This window comes from Mytilus galloprovincialis, chromosome 6 (assembly GCF_965363235.1).
Source record: "Mytilus galloprovincialis chromosome 6, xbMytGall1.hap1.1, whole genome shotgun sequence".
Classification (NCBI taxonomy): domain Eukaryota; kingdom Metazoa; phylum Mollusca; class Bivalvia; order Mytilida; family Mytilidae; genus Mytilus; species Mytilus galloprovincialis.
The window spans coordinates 34,013,977-34,039,805 of NC_134843.1; the positions used below are offsets into that span (position 1 = coordinate 34,013,977).

The 25,829-nt window shown below is 31.9% G+C and overlaps 1 protein-coding gene across 1 annotated transcript; it reads right to left on the minus strand.

Moving 5' to 3' along the window:
* Positions 1 to 71: 71 nt before the first annotated feature.
* LOC143079424 (uncharacterized) lies at positions 72 to 25,819 on the minus strand. The gene is made up of 16 exons (XM_076254762.1): positions 25,710 to 25,819; positions 19,984 to 20,676; positions 18,453 to 19,129; positions 16,209 to 16,356; positions 12,480 to 13,280; positions 11,654 to 11,832; positions 11,185 to 11,341; positions 9,777 to 9,859; positions 9,303 to 9,354; positions 7,830 to 7,945; positions 7,171 to 7,326; positions 6,634 to 6,831; positions 5,322 to 5,419; positions 2,800 to 2,965; positions 1,803 to 1,954; positions 72 to 1,325 (listed from the first exon to the last, which is right to left on the minus strand). Exons 2-16 carry the CDS (start codon positions 20,618 to 20,620, stop codon positions 188 to 190), a joined length of 4,758 nt encoding a protein of 1,585 aa, XP_076110877.1. The 5' UTR covers positions 20,621 to 20,676; positions 25,710 to 25,819; the 3' UTR covers positions 72 to 187.
* Positions 25,820 to 25,829: the final 10 nt, after the last annotated feature.

Below are 25,829 nucleotides of genomic sequence, written 5' to 3' on the forward strand. Positions count from 1 at the left end.
ATATGTTACTAAAGTAGCTTTATTTCATAAATATCATTTTAGTTGATTATGTACACAAGTATATCGAGTAATTATAATGAGGTCTGGTTTACTCTTGTTTTTTGACATCTCATTACGTTCATGATTAATGTCATTTGAAATACACATATTGCATCTACATACATGACTGTTTGCGTCTGTTAAAAGTCTAAACATCGGCATACACAACAGCCAAATAGTTATCTTCCGAACATAAATTTGCATTTGAAAGAGATTCAGAATCTTTGTATGATTCACTTTCGGTATCCTCGTCCGCAGTATTGTCCATATGAAAATACGTGCTGCTTTCTCTCGACCTATCGCTGAATTTATCGTCATCTGCTGTATACACGTTTGTTGTTTTGCCACTTTCTGTTTTTGATTTATAAGGAGTATTTTCACCATTGATCTTTGCTGGTGTCTCAAAACGATTGCTGCTGCAAGAAGAAGCCGAACTCGTCTCCCTACCTTGAAAGTCTATTGATTTTATATCACATGGTGTTGTAGATTGTTTGGAAGTTTTACAAGTTTCTGGTTTTCGTGTGTTCTTTGGAGATGTTTCTGTCGATGACTGGCTATTCAAATCCATATGACAGTAAAAACTACTTGCGTTAGATGCATTGTTACCGTTAAATTGATCTTCCTTACAATTTTGGTTGATGCCTTCATTGATGTTTTTATCCTTTTCTTTAAAAACAACAGCCGCACCATTAATAGAACTTGCCGAAGCTTCTGCTTTTGAGATGCTGTTTGAATGGAATGAAATACCTTTGAACGTTTGACTTGTTTCTTTGGATTTTGCATCCGTATATTGATATTGATAATCGTTCCGATATTCATATTCTCTTTCTGATGTTATGATATCTGCGAATTTAAAACCATTGCTTGGGAAAGATCTTCTTGATGCTGATCTGTGTTTAGATTGCACATTATGATGTTTGAACGTACTCAACTCAGATTCTGTGTCGCTATTAACACATGAAAACTGTACATTGTCTTTAGTAAAAGAACTTGTTCTAGATTCGAAACTACAAGTTTGTTGTCTATTTACTTTAAACGGATTAGTATTCCCATATTTTGGAATCGAAATTATTGGCCAATGGCATGTTGTTTCTACAGATGGATTAAATTTGTCTAAACTGATGTCGTCAAGGCTGTCAAAGCTTTCACTATCAAGGCTGTCATAGTTTTCACTATCGATGCTGTTTGTTTTCTTTAGATGTTCATAACCCCCTTCTGGTTCTGAACCCTCTGGCACCTCGTACTTTTCTTGGTCAGAGTCGCTAGAGACCTGATTTGTTGATGTTCTGAAATTATAAACATCAAGTATCTGTATATTCTAGATAAGGATCAAGGATCAAGGATCCATGTACAGCAATATTAATGTCTCTATGAATTACGGTTTATGAGTAGCATCGATATATAACTTATATCAAATGTAAAAAGGTAAAAAAAAGCTATCCATTAGATATCACAAGCCTACTGTGGTCGAAAATGAATAAACCCATTACATGGTATTATGTTCCAAAAATCACTCAGTGTGTGTCGAAACAATAAAAAAAAATATCAGTTGAATAATGAAAAAAGAACTGAACAAAACGTTTTTGCACGCAAAATATGTAAAATGAAAGACCTAATAACCAAGTATGCTGATAAGTTCAAAATCAGATAATAAGGTTTATAGTTATTGTTATTTAGCATTCAATCGTGATTGATAAATTGTTTGAAAAGCGTTACTCAAGAGATTGATTTTATTGTGAATTGTAATTACGTCTATAACTTACTCCATGTTTCTCTTAATTTCTTTGATAATATAATTAGTAGTTGGTCTGCGTGTTCTGTCTCTGTTCCAACAAAGCTTCATAATATCATACAACCAATCAGGACAATAATCTGGTTGCATTGGTACTTCTCCACTGTAAAGGGTCTTAAGTAACTACAAAAGACAGACGGAAGATGAGATTAGTTATAACAAAACAATTTCCGTATTATCTTGTTTGTCATTGAGTATATCGTCAAATGCGAGACAAGAGTTACCTACTTTGTCGCTGCAATTAGGGGTACTCCGTAAGGAGCTCGGTGTGGTTTCGTCTGTTGGTGTATCTCCCATGTTTGTCAGTTTATTGCCGACTCTGTGTAATTTTATCTGACATCAGTATACTGCTACCATATTTGGTACGACATTTTGTGGACATACTTTACACATTTAAGCATTGTAAAATGAAAATGTTCAAAATATTAACATTTGACATTTGTTATTTGTCAATATTAACATTTGCACATCAATACTTTATTTAACGTATTAATAAGATATGCTATACACCTCCGTAATTGTTGTAAGATCTTTCAAAACTATCTTTGTGGGTACAAATCTATCTTATTTCATGTGTCTGACGCTCTTTTTTGTATTGATTTTATGTCATTGAGAAAATAATTACATCCAAATACGAGAACCCCAATCATGTATGAATGCATAGAAACGAAAGGATAAAAGTATCGTCAAATTCTTTTAAGTTAAATTTGCATTGAGGAGTTGGAACCTTACAAGTTTGTTATTCATCTGACGGTGTCTTCCTTTGTTTGGATGAAACGATTTTTGAATTCATTCAAATCGAGTATTATGGTTTGTACCATATGTTTTTTTTTTTTTTATATACAACTGTTTTACACTAGTCGGAGAGTATTTGTAGTCAAAACACACCACTATCTTATTATATATTTTATATTAATATCAGTCAATAAAAGTAATTGATTTTATATCCAACATTATATAACTTTTACCTCTGAAATTGAAACGGTGGCAAACGGTGCACATTCTAACTCGCTTGCCATGTTGTCATGTTGATGAACATCAAGCGCCATGTAAAGTTCATAAATTACCATTGCAAACATATAGATATCACCTTCCTTTGAGTATTGACCATTTTGAAGAACCTCAATTGGTAACCTATTATGTTTAAATTATGAGTTATATTCAAATAAATCAAAGGTTCAAGTTTTGCAATAGTTTAATGTTTACAATCACTGAATTTCAATTGAAACAAATAAATGTATATTCAAACTAAGATATTTTGTATTAGTTGTTATTTAATTTGAACCAGCGGTCAGTAACTTTAAGTACTCTCAGAACTGTACTTTGTGTCTTTCTTTAGTTGTTAGGGATATATAAATACCCTGCCACATCCGATCTATGAAAGACGTTTTTCTGCTTTGTATCGATCTGACGAATTAAACCATTTTCAACCAAAGAATACATATGATTTTTATGGACTTTTAGCTTTTATAGCCGACTATGATAAAATTGAGAATGGAAATGGGGAATGTGCCAAAGAGACAACAACCCGACCATAGAAAAAAAACAACAGCAGAAGGTCACCAACAGGTCTTCAATGTAGCGAGAAATTCCCGCACCCGGAGGCGTCCTTCAACTGGCCCCTAAACAAATATATACTAGTTCAGTGATAATGAACGCCATACTAATTTCCAAATTGTACACAAGAAACTAAAATTAAAATAATACAAGACTAACAAAGGCCAGAGGCTCCTGACTTGGGACAGGCGCAAAAATGCGGCGGGGTTAAACATGTTTGTGAGATCTCAACCCTCCCCTATACCTCTAGCCAATGTAGAAAAGTAAACGCATAACAATACGCACATTGAAATTCAGTTCAAGAGAAGTCCGAGTCTGATGTCAGAAGATGTAACCAAAGAAAATAAACAAAATGACAATAATACATAAATAACAACAGACTACTAGCAGTTAACTGACATGCCAGCTCCAGACTTCAATTAAACTGACTGAAAGATTATGATTTCATCATATGAACATCAGGCACAATCCTTCCGTGTATGGATTTTGATCATTGTTGAAAGTGGTATGGTGACATATCGTTGTTAATTTCTGTGTAAAGGCAATCCTATCACATTTTCTTATTCTTCTATAATGATGTTTAATTAATAGTAGATTTATTAATCAATTTCTATTACACATTATTATGATTTTCATCAGAGTTTGTAAAGACGACACGTGTGTGAAATGGTGTGCTTACCTTTATCAAGAACCTTGGTTCACCTTTTATGTGCATAAGGGTACATGCTGCTCAACTAGTATACAACATAATTTATTGACTATCTTTAATTAACTTGTGGAACACTTAGCATTAAGAGATTACATATTTCATTTATAATTATGTGATTGTTTTCTCTATCTGAATGCATATAGATAAAAACACCAATTAATATACCTCTGTTTAAAACTCATAAATCGATTAAGCGAAAACAAATCCAGATTACAAACCAACATGTCATTACTTTGAAATTTTTAAATCAAGTCCATATAACTGACAGGATCACAGCAAAGTTGTTTAACAACACAAATCAATTATGTAATCTAATTCGTTAATTTTTGTTATATTTCTTTTGAGAACTCATCTTAGCATGTAACATCAAGTTACAATGAAGATCTCTATCTTTCTTTGGATCTGTGTATACAGGTTTGATGTGTATTTCAACTCTTGGTATTTATTGTTGTTCGTAAGTTGTTTATGATTAGCCATCACATAAAATTGAGAATGGAAATGGGGAAAGTGTCAAAGAGACAACAACCCGACCATAGAACAAGCAACAGCAAGAAGGTCACCAACAGGTCTTCAATGCAGCGAGAAATTCCCGCACCCAGAGGCGTCCTTTAGATTGCCCCCCTTGTATGCTACAAGAATGTAAAAACTGACACTGGAAGTTTTTAGATGTAAATACTTTGTTATCAGAGCAAATGAAATTTAAATTTGCATGACTCAAATCTATGGTGGTTTCTGGTAATGGCATATTCGTTATCTATGATAAATGAGACGTCAAGCCACCCAAAATCTATGGCAGAAGTTTAAAAATCCAACGTTATGCAATCTATAAAAAAAAATCTTATCTATGACGAATTTCAAGTTTTCATATCAATGACATTTTGTCTTTGAATAGAAGACTAGTCACAGTACATATCTGATAAATTAGTCGTCACCTGAACTTGAATTTCTGAAATACATTTGAATTTATGGATTATGGGCCATTCTTTTTCTTCTATATTACAAATCTGTCATCATTAGCGTTCTAAACACTATAGTTAAATCTTTCCCCGGATAAATTATTATTATTTCAAGTTCTGCCATTGATTGAGAGGAGGAAACTGCCATAGATTAATGGTTTGTCCGGCGTTTGTGACGCTATATTTATCTTAGATTAAGAGCTCGACAAAGATATTTAACCAGCCATAGACATAAGAACTACATATATGCAAGGTATAACGTTCTCACCAGCGTCGCCTGTCCTCTTTTACTTCATCTATGATACAATCGTCCAATACGCCATTTGAATCAAACCACAACATTCGACCAAGTCGTGGCATAGTTATCTGTAATAATAATTAAATTGACATTTAAGATATTATAATAGGAACTGTGTTATTTCATTTATTGCTACATGTAGTTTAGAAAAAAGTCGAATCGCATTCTCTAAAGATAATAATGAAGTTCCTGGGTATAGTATAAAGATATTGATCAAACATATCTTTTTATCCAAATGAGATTAAAAAAAATCAAAATAAAAAATCAGACACCTCAGAGTCTGTATCTTCTAGTCATATCTTAATAATTTTTTTTTATTTTCTACTCATTTCAATTTTGATTGTTAAGATGATGGATCTCGTGCCGTCGTAACGTAAATTGAAAGCCTTTGATCTGTTTTTTCAAACAGGACTTATTGCTACCAAAGAATGTAAGAAGTTAATATTTAATTCTACCCATGAATTTTATTCACAATTTAATTGGTTTTCGATGTTACATCATTTCGTAAAATATCGTTCAGATGTTAGAAATTTATAGATCAACATAGAGAGCAAAACGATAACGTTCAACGTAATCTAATGTATATGCAATCTTTCATAAAGCATATTTCTTATCAACAAACAGTTTCTTTCGCTGAATGAAGCCTAACATAACCAACTTTACATCGAACATTACTTTGAATTGAACCGGCTTATTGAAACTTCAAGGTAATGTGTCCGTCTTTTTTAAAATTATCATTCTGATATTCACAATAGAAGGTGGCTAGTGATTTATTCACAGCAGTCATCGCTCCAAGTTTAGCTCCTTGAAGAATTTATGCCATTTTCACAAGTTTCTGTTCTAGTGTAATATTTATATTCTATATTAATTTATAAGATTTGAAGATCAGTCGACTGATATAAGTAGATTTTGGATGGTGCTTGAAAAATAATGCTCTCAACCTTTATGATGAACACTACTGTTATCTTCTAATAATTCAATGTATTATGTAACGCATTCTCTGATTTGCTGACAGTGTTTTGCCTATCAGTTCATAGACCTAATTTTGTAATATGACCGTGACGTCATCAACGGTTTTTTTTTCAATTTACTCCGGCTGAAATTGGAATTTAGAATTAAATTATAAGTAATGACTGTTATACCTTTTTTGTCTATTTTAAACTTTAAAATAACACGCTTCGCGGGTTAATTATTCAGTGTGCACCACATTTTTTTTATGTTATTTCTTCATAGACAGAAAAAAATATATTACAGTCGTTCCTAAAATGAAAAAAGAAATTACCTCCTGATTTGCATCCAATACGAAGATATTATCAGCACACAGATCTCTGAGTATCCAGTTACGCTTATGCATTTCATCAATGAATTTGACTATTTTTTGTACTATCTTCAGATATTCATATCCTTTTTCGTCTGGATCACCACAAAAATGTTTGAACGCTAGTTCTAACAGATTTGTACTTTTATGAAGTTTGTATTTCTATAAATGAAACAATTTGAACTAATTATTCAAATCTTTGACTTAATAAAACACATGAAATCTTTTACGTATAATGCGCGCTATGGTGGAAACAATCTCCCCATCAGGCTATACTCAAGAATTCTTTCGGTAAGAAATTATACTTGTTTATGCCACAATTTGTTCTATGCGATTTTTGTTTGAATGTAATAATATAAAGCTAAACTCTATCCCTGTACTTTAAATAAATCCGTTCCATTACCCAACAATCTTTTATTTTTTTATGCTATTAATTTATATATTCTCAATTTGTTTATTCATTCTCGACATTTGGGTTGCCTCAGATGGTATATTTCTTACCAGTATTAATTGATAATTTCCAGGCATATTTCTTCTTTCCTCTCTACTTGGGGTATCCAACAATTGAAGTATTTCTGTGCATGTCTGTTTATCGAGATGAGGTAAAGACTGAACAAAATCAACAGTCACTGGTTCATTAACCGCAATAAAATTGTGCTGATAAAGGAGGAAAACTTGATAAGATATTTAGTATATTATAGTTCAAGTATCATATGTAATTTTAAGCATTCTAAACGGGGGATGTTTTAATCCTTTTTTCAATTTTTGAAAAAATTTAAATTAACCTATGAAATCTAGAGATTTTTTCCCTATTAAAGTAATAGTTATTACTAAACCGTAAAGATATATATTTCATAAAAATCGATTACCTTTTTTTAAATGAAAACAACTTTTCATCATACAGAATAGTACATTTCAAGAGATAGTATAGAAGCCAATTAACAAAAATAAAGAAAAATGTATTCGTTCGTGATAAACTGAAGCAGTTTTGAACTTTATCTGAATCCACATTGTTGCAGTTAAAAATAGTTTGTTTTTACATTACTTTTTATGAACCTTGTTAGTTAGCGGACAGGAAGATACATTTTTTTTCTAAAGAAGCACATTTGTGTATACCTTTTTTGTCGATGTATATTATACTAGATTAGATTCACACTAACCTTTGCTTGAATGATAGGTTGGTCTGGTGTCTTTATGTCGGCTTTCGTAATTTGTAGTACATTCAATATGCGCCTTTGTGATTTTCTTATGTTAAAATATGACTTTCTAATTACATCTGAAAATCAATGAAGAAATTAACCAAAACCAGTTCAATACCAGAGTTTTAATTAACAAGTAATAAAATTATTATAATTATTATCAAACAGACATTTTTAAAACACTTACTATTTCTTAGTCGTGATACATCAAATATATGAGTGATAAAGGAACTAGGTAGACTTCCAGTTTTTGAACATTTTAATACAACTCAATCTATTTTATACCTTGTTACACTGAATATTGAAAATGTCATTCGCATTATTGAAAGAACCCTTTGAACTTTCAAAATCCCTTGATTAACAAGGTTTATATTCTTGGTATACATATGCAAAAAATGTCCTATCAGACAATAGCCTCTAAGACAAAGCGGCCAATTGTAAGAATATTTCATATGTAAGAATGACTATTATAAAGATTTATATAAAAGTAAAATAGATAAAAAAATGTAAAGTAGCAAACTTTTTCTGTATAAAAACTTAAAACCTTCACTTGAAGCAAATTTCATTTTATTCTCAATTGCAAGGTAAACGAAAATGTCAGACAAAATTTATATAATGATATACAATTAGATGACAAACATTTTATTCATTTCGCTGATGATCATTAATTATTTTCAACCCCACTTCTTTTAGACATGTTCGAATTATAGGCTTCATTATTAAGAGGCCATTGAACTGAGGACAGCGGTCTTTTTGTAACATGGATATTGAATATTGTAATATCATAAATATATCACCTGTTTTTGTGTCAACATTTGATTAAATTTCGTAGTATTTTGTTTTTATTTTGTTGTTTATTGTTTGTTGAAACTTGTATTGCAACAAACTTTGTAAATATTTAATGACAATTAATTAAATTATTATTATTATTAAATCTCATATACAGCTAGAAATGTATTTAACCTCAAATTATTTGAAATATAAGGGAAACTTAGTCATTTACCGACCAATGTTAGATAGATTATTGTATTCCACGGACACAAACGAATGAAGAAAAACATGTATGAGAGCCGTTGTGTAGTGGTTATGTCATTGGACTACTAACCCAAAAGTTTCTGGTTCGATTCCCGTTCCGGGATGAAAATTTCAGGGACTGAATTTTCGGCTCTCCCTTGACACCATTTGCGAGAATGGTCTTGCGGAAACGATGATAGTCCGTCTGAAGGGGACGATTAATGGCTGACCCGTGTTTAGAGAGGGCCATATCTTTTGCGAGTTAAAGACATACTTGTAGATTTTAAAAAAAGAGCAGGCTAGTGCCGCTACAAGGCAGCACTCGCACCCACAAAGTGGAAAGGGATTAATATAAGTTGCAAAACTTGTTTCCCAATCCACTTTAAATAAATATGTTTAAACTAAGGAAAACATTCATACCTCTGTCCTGTGTGTTATTATGTTTAAGCTGTTCAAACAAGGAAGGCAGTCCCTAAAAAATTGAAAATAATATCATTTTTGCATGCAAGTATGCATACGTTTTTGAATTATATTGTAAAAAATTCGGTATTTTTTTTCATTGGGCATACAAAGTCTATCTTGGGTAAAGCATATTATTGTCTTTAATAAAAACAACAATAACAATTTATATGTTCTTTGCGTCAATATCATCCGAATTATCTTTATGCTGCAAAAAATACACAAAAATCCATTCAAAAAAAATAAAAATGGACATATCTGGTATTTTGAAACAAGAGAAAGAAATAATACTTGATATAACATGAGTATGACATCTAACCGCATTAAAAAAAAAATACCAGGCACTTCATTGATTACCAGATATTCAAGCAGTTGAAATATATAAATAAATTGGCATTAAAAAATAACTTAAGAAAAATCATCCAGGAAACATACCCTTTCAGGTACATCATGATGAAGATCTAATTCGGGGTATTTTTTGTCTTCCTCAAATATATGCGAGACCAAATTACGTCTTCCTAAAGTAATACGTTAACAAAGCATTAATTCAAACATACAAACAAACAAAGTTAATGGCTGATATACAAGATAGAAAACTTATTAGTAAAATGTATTAGTACCAATTATTCGTTAGCGACAGAATGAAGTGGCTTAACACAACTATAGACCCTGTTACGGCCTTAAACAATGATCAAAGTCTATACAGTGTAGAAAGTTATAAAAAACGCAAACATAACATGTGTTATCCCTCAAAATGGTTATCAAAGGTACCAGGCTTATAATTTGATTCGCAGGACATGCGTTTCGTCTACATAAGACTAACCAGTGACGCTCAGATGAAAATAATTAGAAAGTAAAACAAGAATAAAGTTGAAGAGCACTGAGGATCAAAAAACGGGACAGTGATGTAGCAGCCAAGCATTAAAACTTACTATAAAGATATAAGAAGATGTGGTATGAGTGTCTATGAGACAACTCTCCATCCAATTCACAATTTATAGGTCAAAGTACGGTCTTCAATACTGAGCCGTGGCTCACACCGAACAGCAAAATATAAAGAGCCCAACAATGACTAGTGTAAAACCATTCAAACGGGAAAAACAACAGTCTAATCTATATAAAAAACGAGTAACACATCAACTTACGACAACTATTTAAAATCAGGTTCCTGATTTAGGACAGGTGTAAACAAATGCAGCAGGTTTAAACATTTAAAAACGTACCAACCTTCACCCTTATCTAAATTAATACTTAAACATCACAATATAAAAAGACGCACTAGAACATTTCAATTGAAGTTGCTCATTCCAACCAAAAGACATATGAACACAAGTTAACATACACTGAACGAATACATTTGATACATGACACAATGTAACTACAAAATAAGGGGTAAGATGTTTACCAATTTCAGAAAAACAACCTTACCTTGAAATAAATGTCGCCAAGTAGAATAATGTACACAGGTAAAGGACAATAATTTGGTAGTAATGTATACAGTATAAATACAGACCGGAAACATTTTTTACAAAATAATTAATTTTGTTGTTCCAAGTACAAAAACAGAAGTGAAAATTAATAGTCATACCAGTACTCTCATCTACCGATTGGTATTAAAACTCACCTTTTTAAGTTTTGTTTTTTTTATTATTCGTGTTATTTAACTGTTACAATTAAACCAACAAAGATAGTGGGTAACACTTGTAATTTATACAAAAAGTGATCTGAGTTATGCCGTATTGTCCAAGCAATATCACCTGTAATGCAATAGTTTTGTAGCGATCAAATGGAATTTTTATGACATTGCTAAGAAATAATTTACCAAAATGCTGATGAATGTTACCTCCGTTAAGAGAAATTAGTATACTGTTAAGTAATTTTCCTATCCTACATATATCTATACGGTCCTCTGGATTTGTCATGCAACATCCTATTATGATATCATGTACGTCTTTAGGGATGCATGGCCATTTCTGTGGCTTTAAATCTTGAAATACAATCTAAAAAATAGTTAAAACTCATCAAAGGTACCTGGCTTTGCATTTTATTCGCCAGAAGCTCGTTTGGTCTACATAAGACTCAACAGTAAAGATCGAATTTTCAAAGGCAAACAACCACTTAACATACTAAAAAAATAAATTACAAAAATATTCGACTGAAAGAAAATTGAAAACGGTAATCCCTTAACAAATTGCAGAATCACTTCTAAAATTAAAGTACATTTAGAGTAATGATACTTCCTCTGAAAATTCAATGGTCATTCCCGTATGTATACAATTCAACTGTGTCATCTATTTTGCTTACATACTCACATATTCTAACAGCTGTTCAGTTGGAGTCCCGTACACTTCTGTGTAAGGATGGCAACCGTGGGTGAATACTTCATAAATAAACTGTCCTATCATCCACGTGTCTGTTTTAGTATCATAGTGATCCTCTAAAATACTCTCGGGTGCTGACCATAAAACAGGTATCTGAGTGTTTTCCAAATCTGCATAGGAAAAGAAAAAAGTCATGTTTGCAGAGTATTTCTTTAATATAGAATACATTTGCGGTGGTTTATAAGGTTAAAAATAATGTTGGAATACAAGTTAAAGAGTAAAGAAATTATGGTATGTTATTGTCAAAGTTACAGATTTTATTTTACGAAAAGACCTCCGATGCCAATAATATCCAAATCACATAGATCTGCACCTTTTTTGAAGAATTATTTCATGAGTTCAGAAACAATACTGCATTTCGTTTAAACAACGTTAACAATATAAATAAACATGCATTTACCTATTCTTTGCAATTTCATACTCTATATTAGATATTTCTTAGTATCCAGGTATCCGAAATTGATATGTTTACGTTGCACTTTTCAGAAGTATTTCATTATTGGGAGGAGTAAGTATTCAAAGCTGCATACAAAATGCATTTGTAAATAATCGCGCTAAAAGATAAAGCATATAAATAAAAATTTATTCAAAAACATCCTGCACAATATACGTTTGGTCTTTTTCGAATTCGACCCAAGCGTTTTACTGACAAAGTCTTTCACTTAGAATTAAAAAAATCTTTAAAGCCGAAAACTGTACGCAAAAACAGGAAAATAATTAAAACTGTATAATACAAAAATAACAATATAAAAATAACCTGATATGAATCCAGTGTTGTTTCCTAAAACCTTTGACACACTGAAATCGTGCAAAACAACATTGTTTTTCCTCAAGCTAAAGGCAAAAGTCGTCACGTTTCGATGGATGACTGCCTTGCTGTGGAGAAACCCAACAGCATCAACAGCATCTGACACCATCGTTGTTAATTCCCTGCAAGAAATCCATCTGAAGACTCTTCTTGCATCTAAAAGATGTGCGTTTAAGTCATAATCTATTGACTGATCTGTTATATAGAATATTGGTAGTGGTCTACATTGAAACGCAATCAGTTGGATCAGATTATGATGAACCTTTTCATCTTGCAGATGTCTTAGGATATCAAGGGTATTCAAATGCTTTCTGGTTTCACCCTTGTTTGCCTTATGTTTATAGTCAGTCATGCTTCCTTCACTTATACAATGAAGTGTAGGAATCAAAGCATATAAAACAACATTTTTGTCTTCAGATACTGTCCCTCCAAACTTTACCCATGACGGTTCTAATCCCACATTGGCTGACTGATAGATAACTCCGTCTATTTTAAAGTTAATTGCAGATAACAGGTGGACAATATGTTTGCTGGCCTTTTCTCTTATGTCTTTTGACCTGTGATTGTTCTTTGAAAACAAATATACCATGTTTTGAACGATGTCTTTAGATTCTTTGAAGAGAAGTGGTTCAGTGAGATTAAGAATATGAAGTCTGTCCATTTGACTGACCTTAGTAGTATCAGTGAATAGGTTTATAATTTTACATAACTTCATCTGATATTCGGTTGTTGTTCTTGGCAAATGTGAACCTGTATATCAGGAAAATACTGATTTATTACATGCATCTAAACGTATCGTGTGTGAAGAATTACAATATATTGTCTTGATTAATTGTATTTTCAAACTGTATTTCCATGACATATGTGCAAAAATCTTTTATTCTAATATAAACTTTAAATCTGTATTTTCTGTAATAAGATATAAAATTTCACATGACCTCTAGCGACATTTCTTCCATTAAACAAAATTCCACATCACAAATTTGAAAAATGCAGTTGTATTATGAAAGCAGTAGTGGCAAAACAAACATATTTAGGAAACGTAGTATATATTTTTATTCATATTATTCATATGCATTTTTATGTATGTAACTATGAATAACTTTTTTAATTTTTTCGTTAAAACAAAACCCTGGAATGTCATAATGATGTTACTGTGTCATGAACTGTAAGAGAAGTCACAAGATTGATCTAATTTAAGACCATTTTGCTTTTAAAAGGAAAAACACATGCAAAAGAGTAACTCTTATTAAATAACGCTTTGAATATTTGGAATTTATACAGAAAAAAATATGGGGCACACCAAAAATTCTATTTTTTTCATGCTCATTGTTCCTGATTCGGTACCTTTTAAATTGTATCTGGGAATAGTGATCAATTAAGATAGAAAAAATTAACTGGCTGTGCAGTAATATATACCAAAGTCTATTAGGGTCACACATTTGTTTTTTGTTTTTTATTTATCTCGTAATTACGAGAAAACAATCGCGGAACTACGAGATAGATATCGCGTAATTTCGAAATAATTATTTTTTTATCTAGTAATTACGACATAATTATCGCGTAAGTACGGGAAAACTATAGCGTAATTACGAGTTAAGATTTTTTTATCTCGTAATTACGATATAATCAACGCGTAATAACGAAATAACTATTGCGTAATTACGAGAATACTTTCTCGTTATTACGAGATAAAATTACACATATATATAGATATACAGATCATGATTACCCTTCCGGGTCACCTGATGAAATGCCCGTTTTTATTAGCTCACCTGACCCAAAGGGTCAAGTTATCTTTTCCCATCACTTGGCGTCCGCCGTCCATCGTCGTCCGTTAACTTTTACAAAAATCTTCTTCTCTTAAACCACTGGGCCAAATTGAACCAAATTGGCCTTAATCAGCCTTAGGCCTTAGGATTTCTAGTTTTAAAATGTATCCAAAGACCCTGCTCACCAACCAATATGGCCACCATGGCTATAAATAGAAATGGGGGGGGGGGAGTAAATGTAGTTTATGGGTAATATCTCTGCAATTAAAGCCTTTAGAGCAAATATTACAAATATGTCAGACGAATCAGACTTCCCGTTGTAAAGATGATGCCCATGAATTGGTAATTTTAATGATTTTTATTCATTTTTTTTTTGTTATTTCCTTGAATATTATAATAGATAGATATAAACTGTAGCGCAAAAATATTCAGCTAAGTAAGATCTATAGATAAGTGAAATGACCAAATTGTCAATTAAGCCCTTAAGTAGTTATTGCCCTTTAAATTCATTTCTGCGATTAGGTAAATTTTCACTATTTCTTGTAAATTTTTGGAATCTTTCACAAACATCTCCTCTTAATCTTCATGGCCAAATGAAATTTTATCCCGTTATTAACGAGATAAAAAACTTCTTTTCTCGTAACTACGAAATAGTTTTCTCGTTATTACGCGATAATTATCTCGTACTAACGAGATAATTGTCTCGTAAATACGCGATAGTTTTCTCGTAATTACGAGATATTTATCTCGTTATTACGAGATAAATATATATTTTTTAGTGACCCGAATAGGCCTTCGTAAATATATTATAAATTTATAGATCGTTAAATATTTTCACTCCTTGTTTCGTCATACCAGCCAAATTATCTTTAAATATTAATCCAACGAATATCAATATATATCCACACCACCAAATATTTATAAACAGATTAATGAACAAATCTTACGTAAGTCCAAACAAAAAATAGGCATGCGACATTAAATCGTCAACTATAAAAATTACAAAGCATGCATGCTCAGCACATACAGAATTAGAAAATAAGTGATATATATTTACCTCTATTTGGGAACTGCGTGCATGAATTATTAAAAAAAGGTAATTAACTATCTAGATAGAATCAATATGACACTAGCATGTTTTTTATTATAATTTTATCAAAATAAAAGTATATTATCAGAATATTCAATCTAAATCCAAAATATCTAAATCCAAAATATCTAAATCAATATTATAAGAATCGGAATCAAGCATCACTATACCCTTTAGATATTATGACCAGCAACTTTAGCTATTCATCATGCCGAATGCTTCAATTTGCAAAATAATATTCCTTTACAGTTTTCGATGTTTCCTTGATTCAGCATCGCGACTCTTTTCATATGATCATGCTGATTCTTCAAAATTAAGTGAATGTTTGTATATTCGGCCATTATACCACATCTCCTTATTTTGATATTGCTTATAAACCTACTACTAATATTTCTCCGTTCACCAATCGTACTTTGGAAATATTTTAAAAAACTGTGGCAATGATACTGGATTTTTGTTTTTAATTACAATTTAATGAAATATTGATCTTAATTTTAACATGTTTAGCAATCTATCATCATTATATCATCATATTGGGAATTATTTTCCCTTATTACAGAGGTGTCTGAAGCTGCATACAAAAATATCATTTCAAAATACTATAAACATTCGTTTGCTGTGAGTATATTTTTTTTTATTTAATAAGTTATGTAAAGTTTTGATTAGTAAATAATGGCGTATAATTAAAAATTAGACGTACTTGACTCTAAATAGTATGTTTTATCGTAATGTATCTCTTTTGCCTTAATGAGTGTCTCTGGGTATTCTAAGTATGTTAAACATGTTTTACGTATACGTATGATATGAAAATTATACCTTTGCATAAGCGCTGTACAACGCCTTTCGTTATCAACAACAGCTGAGGAAATATGGTCTGTATGGATTTCTTTGAAATCTTGTCACGCAAAATGACTGACAAATCTGACAAGAAGGCAACAATTTGTATCTCTGACTTCAACATAATCTTCAAAATAGAAAATATATGTGTATTCTTATGTAAAAGTATTACTCAGACAATTTACGAGCTTCCAGTCAATTAAAATATGTTTAGCCGATGTTCAAACATTTCATTTAATTTTACCTATATACTAAACTGTTTGAAAACCTAAAGTGCAGTACTTAAATTACCACAATGTAAATGTCTGAATAGTATTGAATTTATTGCTCAGGGAAAGTCTTGAAAGACAGATCACACATGGCTTAATAATAAATTGTTCAGACTTTAAAAAAATGACGTAAAATTTTTTAGACCTGTTAAGATCAAATGTATGTTAACAGTTTACGTTTCAATGTAGGATTCGCAATAAATTAAATGGATATTTTTTATTTCTAACGTTTTTTTCGTTCACGAAGGGATATTAGCTGTTTGGTCATTGGACTAACAACTAATATCCCTTGCTTGGTGTATAAAAATATTTGTTAACCTGTTACCTTTTGATGGCTATTATTCGTTTGTTTCTCTGCCCTATATTTTCTCCCATTTATCTGTTTATTTATTGTAAACCTGTCGTGTAATGTTGTCATTTTAATGTTATAATTAACACTGCCATTAAAGCGGGAGGTTTGCCATACCACAAAACAAGGTTCAATCTACCATTTTTTCATGAAATGCCCTGTACCAAGTCAGGAAAATGGCCATTGTTACATTATAGTTCGTTTCTGTGTGTGTTACATTTTGGTGTTATTTCTTTGTTGTGTCGTAGTTCTCTTATATAAAATACGTTTCCCACAGTTTTAGTTTGTAACCCGGATTTGTTTTTTTCTCTATCGATTTATGAATTTTGAACAGCGGTATACTACTGACTACTACTTTTGCCTTTATTAGGCAATTGGATTAACTGACAACTGGCACTTATATTCTATAACCTATGCATTTGCTAAATCAATGTATCTTTGTTAGGCCGTGTTCACACCAAACGCCATGTACAGTAAACATATTTACAATAAGTTTTAATGTAATATACACTGGTTTCACATTAAATTTGTTCACATCAAAACACCTTGTTTAATTACTTGTACTTATGCTGATCCCCAGTTTCATAAAAAAAAAACCACAGTATTCTGGTCATACAGATGATAAAACAAATATTCTGAATCCAGAGTTTCCCTATACATTATAGTGTTAAATATTGTAAAGAAATTTGATTGCTAGCATTAAAAAAAAACTTTATAAAAACGTTCGCGCGAAAAGAAAAATACCCCCTCCCCCACCCCTCCTTTTTTTCAGTTATGTGGTTGCTCCTTTATGAAAGTTATTTTGATGATTTGCAGTAGTTTAAAGATACTAAAGATGTCTCGATTACGCATTAGTAAGCGTAGGCTGCAGCAGCGTGCTTACAGACAAAGAAAAAGGATTGAGATGTAAAGGATCACTACATTTCTATCTTTTCTGTTTGTTTCAAATGGTATTTCTTCTCCAAGGAGTATTTGGCAAAAGGATGGGGTAATACTTTTTTGATTTCTGAGTGTATTTTAACGGATCTGAGATACTAGACAAACAATACAATTTCCCTCCCACTTTATTAGTAATACATTTATGAGTGAATCGTTGTTTCAGTAAAGACCAGTGGAAAATATTTCTGTGTACGTCCAGTCGATTCGGGAAGACCTTTTCAATTGAATTATATGTTCGGCCATAATATTGCTTTAAGTCTTGAATAAGGGGTGAGTAAGCTACGCCAAGTGTCTTTTATAACCAATAAATATATCAAGTTTAGACAAATATTTCTGTAAAGAACTTTATAAACAATTGTTATGAATAGCAATTCTATTCAAAAATCGTTTCTGTCTTAAATGTACATCGTAAAATTAATGTTCTAAATGCCTAGTTTTGTGTACACTCGACCTACACAAGGACTACATTGACTATCGAATGCATGCAGACAAAACAGGATTTAAACAACATGTAAACATTTAGTGTTATCAATGGGAACGTAATTGAGTTTTGTTTATGTGTGAGTTACACTAACACAACACCGAGTTTAGGTCAATGTGAACACAGCCTTATTTTATGAATGTTACATTATATGTCAACTTGAAAAGTGACAATTAAAAACTTACCTGATTAATAACTACCATGAGTAAGGAGTACTGTTCCAAGTATGTCATTGATTTAGCGAATTTCTTTTTCAGTTCATCACGGCTGCTCTCGTTCATTAAAGCATCTCTGAAGTTTCCCATTTGTAGTGGGCTTGGATTCATGCCGATTTTTTTCAGGTAATGCAGCAGTTTTCGGAGAGAAAGTAGCAAATATTGACACTGACTTGAAAGAGTATTGTCTGAAATAATCTTATTCACCACAGATAATGAATTTTCGGTAAATATCTGTATATCTGGAGCTAAGTTTGACTGTGATACACCACTAACACAAGATTCCAGATACAACACAGCAGTCGTATCTAAAGTTAACGGTAAAAGACTAACCATAGCAAATTGATTTGCGGAGCATTTTCTACATAACTCAAATAAATGTTTCACTCCTTTCAACATTTCAGTACCCCTGATACATCGAGTACATAGATTTGTTTGTAGCTGATATGTATCAATTGCGCTGAAAACACTCGTCTGAATCCTGCGATCATCGATATCTAAAAGATTAATCATCCCAAGAAAATCCCCGTTTCTGATAAGTTCTTTGATAGTACTGGACATAATTTGTTTGGAGAGGTCTTCTCTGTCTTCTTCTGTTGCACCATTGAAGCGTTGTTTTATATCGTTTTGTGATGAAATGTATGAAACTAAAAAATGAGGAAATAATTAAATTTTGAGTTACATATAAACTGTTAGTGTGTGTTTTTGTTGTTATTTATTTATATTGTTATTTGTATCCTTATTATTATAACCATTTACATATTTAATAATCCTCATTGATGTAATTACTGATATTATTAACACTATCTTGATATGAGAAATACGCATTCTATCACTGTTAAAGGATATGATTACGGACATAAACAAGTGAAAAAACACAGTTGTATTTATTTTTAATCGTTAAATTGAACTTGATTAAGTACACATTTCGACTAAGCTAAAACGAACCACGTTTAATGGTTAAAATAGAACAAAAGGTAATGTATTCTTGTTTGAAGTTTTTGTCAACGACTTAAAATTAGTTCAATTAAATAATTTTATAAATATTAAGCAATGCAACTAGGATATCATCCCATTTGCTTTCAAACTAATATACATGTGGAGTTAAAATTCTGGGTATTGGGTGGAATCTTTTCCAAAAAGATACCAAACAGATTATTAAAAACGTCATCGAGTTTGATAAACAATGTTAATAATCATGTTCAACGAATTTAGTTGAGTTTCCGAGAATAAAGCTTGTGTGTGTTTTTTGTTTTTACTTTCATTGTACTGTCGGGTTTTTGTTTCATCAACTGTTGCCTCTTATAGTTGATGTGTTCCCCTCGGTTTAAGTTCGTAACCCGGATTTGTTCCCCTCAGTTTTAGTTCATAACCCGGATTTGTTTTTTCTCTATCAATTGATTACATTTGAACAGCGGTATACAAATGTTGTGAATATTTACCAAATTTTATTTTCATTAATTTTTAGAAATAGATGAAAATAAAAATAATTTTTTTAAACCTTTAGGTATACAAGATGAGCGTAGCACATGTGTTCCTCTGTTTTCTGTATCGCTAGTATCAAATGTATCTGCATGTATAAAGCCACTGGGAACAATATTCGTTGAAAACTCTAATTTATCTAGAGTAGGTGATGTGTCTAGTTTTTTAACATTTGTCTGTTCAGTATACGGCTTTTTCGTTCTTTGCGGAATTGATGGAGGGTCTGCATGTAGCTGGTCTATAGATGGGTATCTATCTTGATCTGTCTTATCTACTATTTGTTGAATATGTTGTATAATTTTGTTGCTTTCAAACACCGTAAAACGCGTAAAATCTGTCAATTTTCTGAGACGATCTGTTGACTTTGCTACAATGATAACTTTACTACGGAATGATTTAAGATCTGGCTTGAGTATTTTCTCCAGAGATGATTTCACATGATTACAGTAAAACACTAAAACAAACTTCGAATCTTTAACCGTACTAAGTAAGGCTAAAGATAACACGGGTTGGCATTGGTTTATTTCATAATCCGTTGTTGTAAAACCAACAGTTTCAAGCTTTTTTCTTACTGGTACTGCATGAAGACAAGATTCGTTGTTGGAACATTTGACGATAGTGCCGTCGTAATATGGCAAGGCAAAGTTTTGTGCCATTACGAATACAAGAGCTTTGGTTGTCTTGATACTTGAAATCTCCTTGAAGTCAATATCTAATAAAACAAATTTGAAAAACAATTAGCAGTCATGTTGAAATAACGTGAAAATACAATTTGGATCTCTGTGGATATTTTATTTCTTCATTCTGTAAAGGTAAATGTAGCACTTAAGAAAATGAAATTACAATATATGTTTCAATAAATTAGGAATTTGTATTTAAAACCACCATTCTCATATTACTTTGCGCATACTCAACTACATTTTTATTCGAAAAAATAGATATATTGAAACGGCCTCAAGGTAAACATGAACAAAACAAGTGATGAAAAAAACCTTGATAATTGATCAATTGAAGTACAAGCTTTATAATCTTGCAGGGATATGAGTCTATTATGAACTTTTTTTGTGGTTGTGAATAAAATTAATATTTTTTACAGATACTTATTGTCAAAACTAACATAATTATTATTGTATCTAATAGCACAATTAATTATGTACTGAAAATCTTTTTTTATTTTTAACCCCTTCTTTTTTTATAAAATACTTTACAATTATGATGTGCCACACAGTGGTACATAAAACATTTAACACTAATTAACTATTCTTTCGTATTTTTGTTCTCTTATTCATATAAAAAATGAATTTTCAGCTTTGTTCATTGTCATAAATAAATATGTATTCAAATGTATTACTAATATTACTGTATGTATGTTTGATGTGTTGTATTTGTTGTAAATTTTAAAAATATTTTTTTTTTACATTTAAGTAATTTTGCACTTAAATAAGAAAGATCATATCATTTGGAACATGTGTACTAAGTTTCAAGTTGATTAGACATCAACTTCATCAAAAACTACATTGACAAAAAAACTTTAGCCTGAAGCGGGACAGACGAACGAACGAACGGACGAAAGGACGGACAAACGAACGAACGGACGGGTGAACGATTAAACGAACGAACGGACGCAAATACCAGAAAACATAATGCTCTCTACTATGGGGCATAAAAACAAAACTTTTACTATCCATTTTCACAAGGTGTTGCGATAGATTTATCCGAGTACAAAGATATATATATATAAACAAGTCTAAATTGAAAACTACGTTCAAACCTATGATTGCGTTGGATAAAAACCGCAATTTTTATACGTGTGCATGTAAAACAATTTTCGTTGTAGAAGGGTCTAAATACAGCACAAACAACGTTTTCGAAAAGTCCAAAAAAAGTGAAAAAGTTAATTTAAACAAAACGCAACTGATGTCCTTTAACCCTGCTGACTGTCATTGGAGATTGCCAAATAAAATTGATCACAAGATGTAACAAATATATATGTATATAAATGTAGAAACCGTAAATAGCAAAACTGATCAGCAATACAAGATACAGAAATTTGACAGATGAGTGAATCAAGCTTTGAGAAAATCCTTAATTTATATTATTTTCATTATCGTTGTCGCTAGTCTTGTTGCTACGATCTTATATAAAAGGGGGTCGAAACATACCAGAGGGACATTCAAACTCAAAGATCGAGTATGAACTGACAACGCCATGGCTAAAAAATAAAAAGACAAACAGACACATAATAATACACACTACACAACATACAAAACTAAAGACTAAGCAACACGAACCCCACTTAAAACTGGGAGTGATCTCAGGGGCTCTGGAAGGGTAAGCAGATCCTGCTCCACATGTGGCACCCGTCGTGTTGCTCATGGTATTTCTAACTCGGGAAATAGTCTAATTTAGTAGGTCAGATTCGTGAAAAGGGAAGAGGATTGTATTCACGACATAAAGAACATATCCGATATCATCAGTGAAACAGATATTCCATAACTGTCAACCAACGCGTGATGGCTCCCTAAAATTTACGAAGGGATGATATCAACTCCATCATTTGGAACTCTTGGTTTAATAGCTTCCTAGTGAGCAGCAATCATTTATCAAAGACATCATTATAGAAAATACTTGCACGGGAATATTGTATCAATGGGAGATATATACTCCATATGCAGGCTCTGTTGGAATGTTGCTACGTTCAAATGAAAAGTTCACAATTTGAAGGCTGAAATGATAAAATTGAGAATGGAAATTGGGAATGTGTCAAAGCGACAACAACCCGACCATAGAGCACACAACAGCCAAAGGCCACCAATGTGTCTTCAATGTACATGTAGCTAGAAACTCCCGCACCCGGAGTCGTCCTTCAGCTGGTACCTACACAAATATGTATACTAGTTCAGTGATAATGGACGTCATACTAAACTGCGAACTATACACAAGAAACTAGAATTAAAAATCATTCAAGACTAACAAAGGCCAGAGGCTCCTGACTTGGGACAGGCGCAACATTGCGGCGGGGTTAAACATGTTTTTTTCATGATGTCCCCCTATACCTCTAGCCAATGTTGAAAAAACAAACGCATAACAATACGCACAGTAAAACTCAGTTTAAGAGAAGTCCGAGTCCGTTGTCAGAATATGAAACAAAAGAAAATAAACAAAATGACAATAATACATAAATAACAACAGACTACTAGCAGTTACTGACATGCCATCTCCAGATCTCAATTATACTGATTGACAAATTATGTATTCATCATATGAATATCAGGCACAATTCCTCCTGTTCGGGGTTAAGTATTATACCATCATGAAATATATGAGAAGAACATAACCCGTTTCTTTTGTAGTAAAGTTTTGTTTCAACCGACCCTCATTGTCAATTACGAGATGTAAGGCAGACTTAACTGTATTTGTAGTATCCTTTATTTCTATTTCGATATGATAGATGCGTTCAACATACATGTCTTGTAGTCACCAAATTTTGAATTATTTAGTGAGAGAACATCATCTATATAGCGGAAATTAACGTTAAAGTCTATTGCTAAATTCTTTTGTTTCTTCCTAAAAAATTTCCTGTATGTAATCAGCCTCATAAGAAGCCCTCCCTAAGACAAGATACACGTATCTACGTTGACCATTCTTGTTTCCGAAACAAGCAATACCAACTCTTTCAACACGCATGTAACATTGTGTAACACTTTCGGTTAATGCGTTAGTACACATGATCGTTATATAATTTTATTTTCTATAATAAATTGGCTGAGACGTTAGGGAAATTCCTACGATATAAAATCTGAATAAAAAAATGTCACGTTTAAATCATATGTTTATGCTGGAGTAATTATGTTATATATGCAAGATGATAGAAATATAATGTTTAAATTTCAATACAAAGTTTAAATGATCATATACACCCTTGTCGCATGCATAATTTTGAATTTCATCGGAATTATTTTAACCATTCCGATGAATATGTATTTCAAAAACGAAAGAAGGCAAATTGAACAGTTATCCAAAATGGCAAATTAAGTCGTCAGTATTTCCGATAAAGTTTTTTTTATATTTCAGCCGGTTAACTTTACCCTGCAAATCAAAATCTATATAGACCCCACTGTCGTTTGTATATTTTCGAATTTCATCAACGATATTTTTAACCTATACCAGTCACAAACCAAGGGGACATGAAGAACAATGTATTAGATTTTAGCGAGAGAAATTTATGTATTACTGAAAAATTATTACACCAGGGTTTTCGATATCACAAACTGGTCAAAACATTTACTAAATTTTATCACCGGTATAAGGAAATAATTCGTAAATATAACTCAACATGCAGACATCTTATACGTTCAGGTATTTCACATCCAAAATTTTATGGAAATATTCTTTATAAAGCACAAAAATGTCAGTATTCTCCTCAGAAACTAACAAAACCTTTAAATAGACTTATTAAAAGGGGATATAGTTACGATACTGTTGTCAGGTCATTAAAGATTGCATATTTTGGCTTTAACATTGATTCACTGATAGGGTCTTTGCATCGGAACTAAACACATTTACTTCTAAAAAAAAAAAAAAAAAAAAAAAAAAAAACAGTTGTTGGCATGACACGGGTTATGTTCTTCTCATATATTTTATGATAGTATGATACTAAACCCCTAACGGGAGGGATTGTACCTGATATTCATATGATGAAGACATAATCTTTCAATCAGTTTAATTGAGGTCTGGAGCTGGCATGTCAGTCAACTGCTAGTAGTCTGTTGTTATTTATGTATTATTGTGATTTTATTTATTTTCTTTTGTTACATCTTTTGACATCAGACTCGGACTTCTCTTGAACTGAATTTTAATGTGCGTATTGTTATTCTTTTACTTTTCTACATTGGCTAGAGGTATAGGGGGAGGGTTGAGATCTCATAAACATGTTTAACCCCGCCGCAATTTTGCGCCTGTTCCAAGTCAGGAGCCTCTGGCCTTTGTTAGTCTTGTATGATTTTAAATTTTAGTTTCTTGTGTATAATTCGGAGTTTAGTATGACGTCCATTATCACTGTACTATTATGCATATTTTAGGGGCCAGCTGAGGGACACCTACGGGTGCGGGAATTCTCGCTACATTGAAGACCCATTGGTTGCCTTCGGCTGTTGTTTGCTCTATGGTCGGGTGGTTGTCGCTTTGACATATTCACCATTTCCTTTCTCAATTTTATTCAAAGATAATTAAATTATTTTTACTCGTTGTAAATTTCTTATCTTGTTATTGGTAGCTTTGGAATTTTCGGAAGTTATAAATAGTTATCTCAACAATTCGTCTGTTCTTTTAGTGCACTAAAGGTCGACATGCGAAGTCTCGTATACATTGAAATATGAGTTGCATTATAATTACTTTTTGAGCTTGACGGTGTACATTTTGCATTTTTCTTAGTTATGGTTACACATTTTTAAAATAAGGAAAAACTTTTATTAACTGACATCTTCCGGTTACGTTTCTTGATAAACATTTATTATTTTTCCGATTTGCAACCCCGTCACAGGTAATCGTTCTAACATATACACCGTATAAACGCCCTGTAGAAACGTATAAACGATATAATTGGTATAAAGAATAATGAGACAACTGGTTATCGTTCGTATTTTAAAAAAAAAAAATTTAAGATTTTATTCTCACTTTGCTTCGTATTTTTGTGAACTTAATATATATCATTACTGTTGTTAATCAAATATTAAGCAAACTTACCTTCGTATCAAGGAACTTATCGTCAAAAAGTAAAATCCCAAAAATTCTAAACTGCGAGGAAAATTCAAAAAGGAGAGACCCTACCAAATGGCAATATCAAAAGCGCAAACATATTAAACG